At 39.8% G+C, this 12839-nt stretch overlaps 1 protein-coding gene across 5 annotated transcripts in view; it reads left to right on the top strand.

Moving 5' to 3' along the window:
* The window catches only part of GPSM2 (G protein signaling modulator 2), a 36317-nt gene that overhangs the window by 12752 nt on the left and 10726 nt on the right, over window positions 1-12839 (top strand). For 3 of the 5 annotated variants that reach the window (XM_027666078.1, XM_027666075.1, XM_027666076.1), the window contains exons 2-4: window positions 5725-5813; window positions 5912-6030; window positions 11863-12084. In XM_027666078.1, the coding sequence (XP_027521879.1) occupies window positions 5969-6030; window positions 11863-12084 (284 nt within the window). In that variant the 5' untranslated portion in view covers window positions 5725-5813; window positions 5912-5968. Of the gene's footprint in view, window positions 1-5724; window positions 6031-11862; window positions 12085-12839 lie in introns of all 5 variants that reach the window. The other 2 variants (XM_027666079.1, XM_027666074.1) reach the window with 1 other exon arrangement.

Below are 12839 nucleotides of genomic sequence, written 5' to 3'. Positions count from 1 at the left end.
AAGAGAAGATATTATTCTGCTATCTTCTTGTATCTTAAATCTTAATCTTGCTGCATATTAGAATGAGTTCAGTTGCCTGATTAGTTTTATGATGGGGACATTAGTTATATTTTGCTGGCACTTCATGTTCTCTTCCTTTCTTATTTTATCATAGTGTGGGATTGCCTTAGTTCAGGATTTAAATAGATGACTTACACTAACTATCTGCAGGAATATCTGTATAATAAAAATGCTAGTGGTTACTTGTGTCAGCTACACCAGGTTCTTTAACCTGCACACTGGACAGTAATTATGTACATTAAGTAGCAAGCTATTTTCCAGCTACTTACCAATTCTCTTAGAAAAAGGATGTTCTTTTCTGGAAGGATACTCTGTGATGGAGGCACTGCGAGGGCCATCTCTGCGTCATTGAGCACCGATACCAGTCTCATATGTGCATTTGTTGCCTCTTTGTTTTGCTCTTCTTAGTGGAATTATGTGTGTTAGCTGTTCGTTTGCTTTTGTCTACAGCACATTCTAAGACTGTAAGTCACTAGATGTCCTGCATCATTGCCAGATGCCTTAAATATCTCTGTTTACAAAGCTATACTATACCTTTACTGTGCCTGATAGGGCACCTTTGCATTTACTGAAGTTAATAGAGTTGGTCTGGAATATGGCAGTATTCTGAATATACTTGCAATGTGGATATGTATTTTCTGCCACAACCAAAAAAACCTTTCTAGAAATAGGGTGATAAATTAAATATCTCTGCTATTAACCATGTCTGTCATAATGCAGGACCATATTAGCAGTTAGGTAATAGACGTTGGACTTTGCTCCAGAGCTGTGTTCCTCTAGTGTTGAATTCAAGTCCATGCTTTCATTTCCAGCTGTGGACGTGGTGAAAGCATCATTCCATTGTGAGCAAAATTCATCTCAGAAATGCTTTCTGCCTATTGTTGTTGTGTTTTGGTTTGGTTTTTTATTTTAATCATCTCAAGATTGTCACCTGTGTGCCACAGGCAGTACAATACCCACCCCTTCCAGCCATTTCAGCACTGTCTGTAATATTCAGCAATGTGCCTTAGATTCATGTGGATCCATATTTGTAAGTCAACATGGTAATGTAGTTGGGGTGGAGGAGGAAGGATCTGAACCAAGAACATTAGATAGTGGTATTAATTTATTTGCAGGTTGTCTGTTGAGCCTGATAGCACAGGATATTTAGGCTGGGTCTTTCCCATGCTCTGTGGTGGTCCAGGCTTTGCAGCATGTGCTTTATCAGACTCACACCTGGGAGAGCAGCTGAGATAGTTGTTTATGAACCTCAGCTTTCCTGTTCTGTCCTTCAGATGCAACCCATTAATGTGTGATGGGAGCCTCACTTGGATTGTGTGCTGGAAAGGGGCTTGTATGCTGCTAAACTAGTCCTTTAACAGAAACTCCCTGGTTTATTCTAGGGTTTTCTGCTCCACGTATAAATCCATGGGGAGACAAAGGCAGTGTTTCAGGGCAGGTATTGCTCCATGTCATCATGACCCTGAATAAAACCTCAAATTCACCTCATCAGTGAAGGTGGTTTCTGTGTGCTGTCAGCTAACCACTGTTGAACAGCTGTCAGAAGTGGTGCAGAGAGAAATTTAAAATTACGCTTCCAAGAATAACCACACTGGTCTTAGTACAATGTTTCTTGTATCAGCATGGTCCACTCTCATGACTAATCACTTGTACTGTGCTCAAGGTTTGGAAAAAAATAGGTTTTTTTCCCAGCATGGCAAACATTTGCTTTAAAGTTCATTCACTGGGGAATATGTATTACTGCAGAAATGCTAATGATGAGGCTGTTTGCTATGTAAATACAATACTTGATATGGAATTTTTGAAGATTTTTTGGGTGGCTTATTTTAGGCGTATTTATTCAGGTAAATTTTAAAAATATCCTTGAACAGCATTGAAGACTAAAGTAGAGAACGTTCTATTTCTGAGTGTTCCTTGTTCTATGCTCTTTCTTATTTTGAAGGTCTGGAGACAAGCTAATCTCTATTTCAGTAATGGAACTGTTGGGTTTTTTTGTCGTTGTGTAGTCTCTGTCTTCCTCCACAGGGTATACAAAGCTCTGTTTTGTTTCAGATAATCCAGTTCGAGCTTCTTTTCCTTCTTCTTTTTTCTTTTCCTCGCACATGTTGTAGCATCTTCCCAAAAGGAAACTCAAACTTAGTTCACCCTTGGGAAATTCGCCTTAATCATGGAACAGCAAATATCTGTTGTTAGTTTTTCTAAGGAAATACAATTTGTGCAATTGATCTGCCTCAGTCTGTACTTTCCTCTTGTAGCTTTTGATTCTCTCAGTTGGTGATGACTTCACTTGGCTGGTGCTCCTTTCCCGTAGCTTTGTGAGAAGTAGCAGATGGGTAGTGATGCCTTAAGCCCCTAATGTTTTTTTATTTCTTTTAATATTTGTAAGACTTGTAAGTTTTATAAGCAGTGTAAGTAGGTTTTAAAAGTAGAAACCCTCCCTTCTTTGTCCCTTGTCCCTTTCCCTTTCCCTGTAGCACCCTTGTTTACACATTCCTTAACCCTCTTACCCCATTCTATGCTCCCTATATTAGCCCTACTCCTGAATCCAATAGAAATGTTTAGTCTTTTGTCAAGGCAAGGCCTAGACAGTTGACAGAACAGCATATCTGGACCTAAACCACAGAATGAAGTCAAGAATTAGGTAACTACGTACCCTTTGTGCTCTGATGATGATGAAGGTAACGAAGTAGGGGGTCCCGAAATGCACCCCAGACCCATTTTCAGGGGGTGGACCCCGGGGCTGTCCAGAGGAAAGGCCACAGGGTGGATACATCTGGGATTGGATGGATGATGTTATAAAATGTAACCTCTCGGGCACAGGGGCGCCTGCGTCTTGTAACATCTTAGCCTTGGCAAATAAACCCTTTCTTATCTCATCCCTAATTAACTGCTCTGGAGATTTTTTCAGCACCTAAATCCCACGGCAACAGTAGAGAAGGCATGACTTGGTCGTCTCCTTTTGGGAAAGGCAGAAAGAACGGAACTGCTCAGCCCCCAAGTGACCAGTCAGGATCTGTCAGCCTGCCAGCCATGTGACTGAGGATAAGCAAAGCAATGCTTTTAACCATCTGACAAGCTCCAAAAAGGAAGGTGTGGGTTGAGGGAAGGAGCAAACGAAAGTGCAGAAAGGTACCATTTTAAGGCGATGCAAGGGGTAAAAATCATCTTCCTCTCCCACTGTATTGTGATTCCTGGCTCTGTAGACTGCTAATAAATAGCAGTATTGGCTTTCTGGTGCTTGCTGATGAAGTTGCACCTGTCTGGAAAAACAGTTTCCTGCCAGAAGTTAAAATGAATGGATCTGTCATAGACCTTTAGTGTAACTAAGAACTGCAAACTGATTAAAGTGATTGTCTGCCATAGTGATAAAATTCATAGTATGTAATAAATTGTTGCTGAAATGGAAAATGCCTTAAAATGTGAAATGCTTGTCTGGAAGTTGCAGTAACTAGGACTATTAGCCTGCATACAGGCTTTTGGGAAAGAAATTGCAACTAATGTTTTATTGCTGTCAAGAACTTGAAGTGTACTGGTCAGATTTAAAGATGGAGGTGTCTTGGTTTCTTCTGTAACTTCTTCCGAAGTGATTTTTTTCCAATCTACATGAAATTTTAATTAAAAATGCAAGTTTAGGAGAAAACATGTTTCACTGTTAGTTATGCTGACAGCATAGACCTTCTCCTGATGCCTGTTAGTTCACTTGGCTCTTCTACTGAATTCCTGTGCCCCCTGAGTCAATCCCGTGTTGATCATCAGCTCAGGCGAGGCTGGTTACTCAGGTACTCTCAGCAGTTTCTCAGTAGTTCAGGTGCATCAGCTGAAAGAGCAAGGCTTAGTTTGCTGTAGCACAGTCCTTCCAAGGCCAGTTTACACCTGACAGATGCCATCTGTGGAAGTATTTGACTTCCACCTTCTGAATTTTGAATTCATCACTCTAATTAATATGCTTTAAGTTTGCTTACTGATTACATGTTGGCCTGGCTGGAGCAGTCATTGGCATCCTAATGACTTACGGGTGAAGAAGCGAGCTATGAAGACCAGACCCAGTAATTTTTGTTGGATATGTGATGATGATGTGTTGTCCAATGTGGGTGTGTCCATATCACCCTCCCAAGTCTAGGAATGTGCTGTATGGCCAGTAAGGAGGCAAGGAAGCAGGAGTAGTGCTTCCAGCTGGTGGGAGATGGTGGCATCAGTCAGAGGATGAGCTTAAGTATGAGGACAGAAGTGTAGCTCAGATACAGTGAAGCTATAAACAGGTGATGTGGCATGTACTGCTAAAAATAACTGATATTTAAATAAATGCAGGTGTTCTGATGTACTTTTAAGTATAACTTTGTTTTTTTAATTAAAGTTGACAGCAGGAATGCTCATGGATGGTTGCTGCAGACTGGGTGGCTTACAGCCATCTGCCTGTGTGAGTTATCTGATGTGAGGCCCGGACAAACTTCCGGAGAGTAAATACCTGTAACATGGACTGCCCAGTTTGTGGGTTGCAATGGTATGGTAAACTGGAGGTGTCACACTTCATAATTGCAAAAATACACCCACACCCACTTGTTGATGCCAAATAATTCTAGTGATGAGCGTGGAAGGGCAAAATAATTGTTTAACCGGAAGAATGTGGATAGTCTGTTTGAGGGCTGCTGTGAAGGTAGAGTATGATGGGAAAGGGAAGTAAAGCTGGTACTTGATAAAACTAATGAGAGGAAAAGGCATGGCCTACATTGACAATTAAATATAGAGGTTGCATTTTCTTCTGTTGACAGCTCTGAATCTGAGCTCTGTTCTTGTCTTTTGACACCTCTGCAGTCTCCTGATGAAATATGCATTTGTGAGTTACACAACTATATGTTTACTTGCAAAGGAAGGTAATATTAGTACTGAGCAATAAATATGTCACTGTCTCTACTAAAAATATGTTTAAAAGTGGGTAGACTTTTGAATACAGAGTTTCTTTTCTGTTAATCTTTTCCCAGCCAGCCTAAACATGTCTGATGTCTACCTGTTGGCTGCTGCAATCCCTTTGAAGCAGTTTGGAGCTCATATCACAATGCTGCAGCATTTTGGAATGGCAAGCCAGTGTAAACACACCACCTCTCAACTCCCAAGCCCCCATAACTCCCCCCTTTTCTCTGGGGAGCAGGGAGGGGAAAAGAGAATAGATCTTAAACCTTTGCTGGCTGCTGTGCTCGTAGTATTCCAAGTGGGACAGTCTCCAGCATGAATGATCTCCAGATGGGGTTCTGCCTTCTGGTTCTCAGTGCAGAGGGCCTTGAGCTGATTATCTGGGTTTCAGCAGCACTGTTTCTGTGTAAAGCAGTTTGTGATCTATTCTGTAGTATGCCTTTCGTTCTGTAGCTTTCATCCTTTAAGCTTTTTGCTTGGAACTTCATGAGGCCAAAGAATACTAACAAGGGTAAATTATTCAAAGTTTCCAAGAGAAGAGAGAATGTTGGGTTTTGTTAAACCTCCTTTACTTTCTCACTTGCCTGCAGGAATTGCCGTATGTATGTAGAAGGCTTTGGCTCTGCCTTTCAAGTTCTTGATTGACGTTTCCTGCTTGGTAGGAGCAGTGTTATGCTTTTACATCAGCTGCAAATGGTTATGAGTTATTAACTGACTATGAGACTTCAAGCCAAGCATCTTGTGTTCCCTTTGCAGAAACTGAGTGGAGCTAAAGGGCCACAGATGAAAGAACATGAACATTTCTGAAGGTGTGAGATGTGTCTGACAGTGACCTCCTAACCTCGGTAATAAAGAAGAGTTTTTCTACAGAAGCTTAGGTTATCTTTACTCCAGCTTCTTAATATACTAACTGAAATGGTGTTCTGACAACAATTCTCTGTAGTGAAGTACTTACCCTACTAGAGGACGGTGTTACTTTCCCTGCTGATAATGCAGCTCCATGGAGGACAGTAATGCTTGGATAAGCATGCGCGAGGATCGCTCCTTCCACGTGCGATACAGGTGAGACTGTGCTAATTTTACTGTGCATGAATAAGTGCTCTTAATAACAGAAAACTAAACAAGTTGCAACAAATAGTTTGATATCTCAGTTATTAGAACTGAACCACTTTTTTCTTTTCTTGATTTTTGAGCAATGAAAATTTACATTTGCTATGTAGCAGATTATGTAAATATAGTTGTGTGATTGTATAGTGTTGGAACTGTGCATGGTAGCAAATAGTACAAAATTGTCTGTATTTCTTTGTATTTTGGGTAGAATGATATGAAGTATGATCCCTGCAGGGTAGTACCTGCTCCCTCTTCTTCTGGCTGTGGACTGCCTATGCAAATTGTTTTGTCTGCTGCAGTTCTCTGTACTTATCCCATCATTGCTTTAAATAATGAATTTTTAGGCACACTGTCACTTAGAGTGGTGTTTTCCTTGCTTAAAATGAAGAGATTTGATGGATAGATGGAAACTGCTTTGAAACCTTGGACTAAAAAGTACTGTTATTGCAAGTGAAGAGGAGATGTGAGTTTCCTTCTGAGAGCTTTTATAATTTTTCTTCTGAATCCCCTTTACAGATGTGGGGCAACGTGTTGGCATTGCAGACTCACTCTAATGACCCTGAACAACAGAAGCATTGTGTAGTGCATGGGTTTGGAAGGGTAAATCTTGCAGCTCATTCAACAGGAAGGGACACTGGAACACCGAAATGGTTGTTTTAAAAAGAAATAAAAAGCATGATTCAATCCCCAACCTGGTCATTCTTGCTTTAGAGGTCTTTTTATAGCTGGCTAACAGCAGTAAGGCTCTACCTGTTTTTGTAAGACAACACATGCTTAGATTTAATTCTGAAAATGTTCTGACAGTGTTACATTGCTGTTAGATTGGTCTTGTCTTCCATTTCTTAGAAGTACAGTGTTCTGGTTAGCAATGCAGTCAGCATGAGGAGATTTTTCATGGTCAGTAAGGAGAAAAATTAGAAATAAACTGTAATTTACTGTCTGCTCTCTCTCTTTATTTTGCTAAAATCTTTATAGTGTGGCTTAGACAGCAGGAATCCCTAAGTGTGTGAGCATGATGGTTCTTCTGTGCTACGTGTTTCTTTAAGGTTCCTCCCTCCCAGCTCTCCTCTGACATGTCCCCACGCTGTTGCTGATGCTCTTGGTCCTCCCCAGATAACCACAGAAGATCCTTGCTCACTTTTTAATGACAGCAGGAGCTGTTCAGGGTACTATTATAGAAGGAAATGGATAAAAAAAGCGTTATGCTCAGTTGTCTCGTTTAAATTGACGAGTCCAAAATAACTTCAAAAGAATTGGCAAGCACATTCAGGGCAAAATGTCTTACTGCTTTATGCTGTATTTCAGTACAGGCTTGAATGATACCAGTTAAAAATATTATCAATAAAATATTAATGGCGTTACTAAGCCTTTCTCTAAGAACTGTAATCTGATTGACATTTTAAAAAGTCATGCCATAATACTTTTAATTTTAAAAAATATTAAACTTTTCTAAAATTTAGAGAAACTGCAAATTAATTCAGTATATTGAACTGGAAATTTATGATGATTTAATTCAATCATTGTAATTAATTTTTAATTTTTTAATATTTAAATTAAAATTTAATTTGGAAATATTTATTAGGTCGTAGTTTAAAATTTAGTGCAGGAAATAGTAGGTCATAAATTACAGGGGGGAGGAGGTGTTACCACTTTTAAAAATTTTTTAATCACAGGTATGTTCCCAGGCTCATTTGGCTCTGACTGCTGTCTGCTTTTTGGCAATCCATTACAACTGATTTTAAAAGAAACTCCTAAGGAAAGGCTTTACTGTGGGTCTGTTTCTGACTGTCCAAGATGTTTCTTTCTCCCCACAGTACTTGACCAGTATCACTTTAGCAGCTATAAAAATGCTTATGCTGATGGAAGGACACTGTTTTTTATCGTTTTGTTGTTTAGTGACTGAAAATAAAATGCTAACGCTACTAAATGGGGCTAATAAATGATCTATGGGGTGAATATTTGTAGGACTTGCTTGGCTTGGCCTATCAAATTTACACACCAAAAAGTTGTCACTGCTTTTATCTTAATTGGAGCAAAAGAACCCACAATCCAGGTGTGTGTTTCTTGGTGTGTGCGTTGTTTGTTTCTGACTTTGCCACCCAGCGTAGTTGGAGGGAACCAGTGTTCAGTGGGGGTGAAGCTGTTTGGAGTGGTCAGTGTGGAGGCTCCTGCATTCCATGTGGGAGCCAAGAGTAAGTGCAGGAGTCAGGAATGGTGTGTGAGCTTTATTACAGGATGCTGTGGGGTTAGTAATGCTGTGCACCTCAACTAAAGAGATATAATAGGGGGGGTTGGTTTGTGTCCAGGTGTGTCGTGTGTTTCTTGGCAAATTGATGTCAACCTTGTTCCCTCCCAAGAGCAAAAAATCCTCTTGCTGGGAATTGAACTTAGTAAAACTAAATTGTCTTTAGAGATTGTAGTAATCAATGAGTCTTAGTGCCTTCTCTTGCCTTACTTCTTAGCAGTTTTCTGATTTTATTGTAAGATGGGAACAACTGAAGGGAGGGAGACTCCAAAATGGGAGAAAAAAACAGGGAGGTTAGGGGGGAGGCAATATGTTTAGGGTTTATATTCTTATAAGTGTAAAGGTTTAAATGAGAATGTGAAGGAGGTCAGAGAAGAACAAGAGGAAAAAAAAAAGGGAGCCAGGCAAGAGGAAAAGCTTAGAAGGGACAGATAAGGATGAGGTAGTTTTACAAATGAGAAATTATTGAGAAGATGCCAGCCTTTCAGAGAACAGGTCCAGGCAGCTATAAACAGAATAACAAAATGAAGCCCTGTGTGAGCAGTTCCACAGTAATATCTAGGGGAAGGTTATCCTGTTCAGCAGGAACAGGATTTCATTAGAAGTACCAAGATGAATGGGCCTTGTTCTCTTCTCCTCTCTGGGGATTCAATGTATCTTTTGTTTGGCCATTGGGTGTTGAGTAAATAATTCAATTCAGCCCTGGGAGCAGAGAAAGTAATGTCATATTCTCCTTGTAACTATTTAATGACTTCTTAAAACATTGATAGCCTAGCCCTGTCTGGTCTGCCAACATGCTGTTTAACCATTAGTAGTGACAGGTGGAGAACACCTACGTAAATCTTAAAAAAACCCCAGCAAAACAAAAAAAGTGTTCATTTGCATAAGTCCTTTTAAGTAGAGGAGGGGAAGAAAAAAGAAAATCCAAACCAAAACCAAACCCCTTCTGAGTCCAGTTTTGTACTTGATGGATAAGTCTAGCAAACTTTTAAAATAACTGAATGATATCATAGCTCTTATATAACATGAATAAAAACATTAATATTGGGTGCAGGCAACTGAAATGGTAGGTCAGTAAGAATGGATCCAAATGGAATTAAAGTTTAATTGGCTGTACAGATTCTAGCAACCTGTTAAAATACCTTTCTAGAGTTGGGCTCAAGAGTAATGTTACATTTTGAGTTCCTTTTTTACTCACACAATTACTAGTTCCCATTTTCATTTACTTCCTGTAATTCAGGTTGAATTGAAACACTCCATAATAACAGCTGATTTTCATCAGTCTGGGTATAAGCCTTTTGCTTCGTAGTTATTTGTGTTGTGTATGAAAGGACCCAGATCTTTCATTTTCACAGGCTATATTGAGTTTAGGTTTGCAAAGTCAAACGATTATGTTTCAAGTTCCCTGAGAAAATGGTAGTGCTGCCTTGGCATTTGGAGTCTTTGGGGTGTGTGAAACGAGATGAATGCAGTCTGTCAGGGGAGTTCCTGGAGCACAGCACTCTCTGACGTTGGCCTTGTACCTTTTTTAACTTTGCCTTTTCTCCATTGAACATGTGGCTGACGCGTCACAGTTGCAAGTCAAAACACGATTACATTTTTTTTATGGAATAAATTCACTTACAGAAGTGGAGTCCAGTGTAGCATTTTGACTATTATGTCACACACACATTTTGCTGAAAGTTCTGCCCTTTTTAGCCGTTCAAGCTAAAAATCTAAGGGACTGAGTGTTGCTGTGTAATGGTATATATCTTTGCACTGAGAAGCACCATATTTTCTAGTCATCACTCTAATTAGACATGTCAGTTAACATGAGGTGCCCGGAGAGAACCTCTGTGGATAGGATTAAGATTACCCAATGATGTGTTTTAAGTCCTAAACCTTCAGTTGCTGATGGTGTAATCATTCCTGCCTGGTACTTAACTGCACTTAATCATTTCTGCCTTTTTCTGTCTTACCTTCAACACATGCACAGTGTAGTGAAAACCAGGTGGTGTGTTGTAGGAATGCTTTAACTTCTCTGAGAAGAGTTTCCAAACCTAAGATACTGCATGTGTTATGGATATCCAACTTGAGAAGTTTGGCCTGGCAAGAACTTCATGCCCGCTCTACCTTTTGCTGTTGGCATCTTTACCAACTACCAAGCACACAGTGCTTTTCATTGCAAAAGCTAATTATGTCTGTCATCTCGATGTGCTTAAGTTGTGGAATGTCGAAGACCAGCAGGTATGGTACTGTTTGTGTTGGTAGCTTATTGTACTTATGATCCAAATTCTTCTAGTTCTCTTGGAAGTCTTTGGATTTTTCAAATATATATTCTTCTTACTCAGATCTGAAAAGAATTCTGTATGATCTATTTTCTTCCAGTTTAGGAAAATAAGGAAATGTAAATATTTCAGGTACATTAAATACTTCATCACTATGTCTTGTCAAAACATTTTAATGGTGTTGCCATTAAAATAACAATTGGAAAGTCCAGCATTTAATTGTCCACTTTTTGGCAATATTAGGACGCGCTTTTTAAACAATTACAGAATGTCTCTTACAGAGGTTTTTTTTGTAAAAAAATCTTTTAAAAAATAGCATGATGACATTTTTGCAAGCTTTTTAAAATGCATATATCTTGCAAAAGCTTGCTTTGAGACTGGGACCTGAAATTATCATCTTCCTTCTCCTCCTCTCCCCTGCCTCCCTTGCATCCCACAATTGAAAGCAGGAAATGTTTGTATATAATTGTTAACACTTATGACGTTTCATTTTGTACACCTGAATTCACAGTGGCACAAGTGCACGTGAATGGCTTTTGTCACTGTAGTTCTCTATCAGCTTCTTCATTCATTGTTCAAAATGTAATCTTCTGCAAATTCATCCATGACTGCAGTGTTTCGTACCTGTTTAACTATACAATTATTTGTTGATAATAATAAGCAGTATTCCAGTGGGTTCTGGAATGGTGGTGTATCAGTGAAGTAACTTGCACTGACATACATTTTGTCATTAATTGAATCTAGGTATTTTTTCTTACACTGAGAATTTTCATAGCAGTGCCAATATAAGAAATGAAGTGCCAAGGAATATTGAATTACATAGGAAACAATTTAGGGAAAATTAGTCATGGTTTTTGACACACAGAATATTCTAATTGAATTTTTTTCTTAGAACAATTTGCAGGTAACTATCGTATCAGCCTAAAAATTAAAGTGCTTATGTTTGTCTAGATGGTGAAAACTGCATTTTTTAATCCTACTGGTGCTATATATGGACAAAGCAGTGATTTCCTCCCTCAGACTGCAAAAGAAAGAAAACAAGTTGAAGCTGTTTGTTGTAATGTTAAGTTTGCTCATCACCATTGAAGTTGCAACTCCCGTTTCAGCCCAAGTTTCTGTAATATTATAATGCAGAGCTCATTGGTTGTACTGTGGGGCTGACTCCCTTTCCTAAACAAATAGAAGCCCTGTGAGTAAAAGACCCTCTTCAGAACTCAGGTGATGGACAAAGTACTGCATTTGAGTGACTGTTTGCTTGTTTCCATTGTGCAGGATGGAGGCTTCCTGCCTGGAGCTGGCTCTGGAAGGTGAGCGCCTGTGCAAAGCAGGAGATTGCCGGGCTGGTGTGTCGTTCTTTGAAGCCGCTGTCCAGGTTGGGACTGAAGATTTACGTACCCTGAGTGCTATTTACAGCCAGCTGGGCAATGCCTATTTCTACCTGCATGAATATGCAAAGGCCTTGGAATACCACCACCATGATTTAACTCTTGCAAGGTAATCTTGTGTCCTTAACCATGTTCTCCATGTCATCCCATTCCTGTAGGGATGAGCAGCTGGCTGCTCCTTTTCCTGCCAAACCCTACTATTAATACTGGCTAATGAGTGAACGTGGTGGTGGCAGAGGGCTGGGGGTCTGGCAGGTCACTTGGTTGGCCTCTAACCTGGCAGCTAATACTTGGTCTAGCACCATAATCCTAGGACTGAGGCCTCACCAGGGTTGTGGATAATTAAGTGGCTTCTTTAAATCCACCCTTTCTTTACCCTTTCCTGTTTCTAAAACTCAGTGTTTCTGGTTCTCCAGAATGTTAAACTGCTCTCTTGTTTGCTGGACAGAACCTATTAATGTTTATCTGTGTGAAACTCATAGTGCAATATTGTGAAATCTAAAACCGTGTGCATTTCATATGCTATTTATGCATCTGAGTTTTACTGATTTGGTATAGATCCATTAAAAGACACAGGCACCTAATGTACTTAACCTCAATTTAGGCATAAATCTATTCTTCCCCCTGCCTTAGCCTGCTAAGGTGCTGTGACCTTGTGGGAATTTGTTGTGTTATCCCCCAGGTACAAGTCAGTGGTTCAGTGGCAGTCTCTTGCCTTAGTCTCATTTACATCTAGCAATGTCCTGGTGCCTCTGAGCTTTCTGGGAGACTGGTGTGTCTTGGAAGTAACAGACTATGACAGTCAAGTAAAATGCAGACACAGTTAAATCTCTATTTCTAATACTGGGACTGTCTTTCAACATC

The sequence above is a fragment of the Corapipo altera genome, unplaced genomic scaffold (assembly GCF_003945725.1).
Source record: "Corapipo altera isolate COAL_440 unplaced genomic scaffold, ASM394572v1 119, whole genome shotgun sequence".
Taxonomy (NCBI): Eukaryota; Metazoa; Chordata; class Aves; order Passeriformes; family Pipridae; genus Corapipo; species Corapipo altera.
Note: the sequence above shows the minus strand (reverse complement) of the source record. Positions and strands in the feature narration are given on the sequence as shown.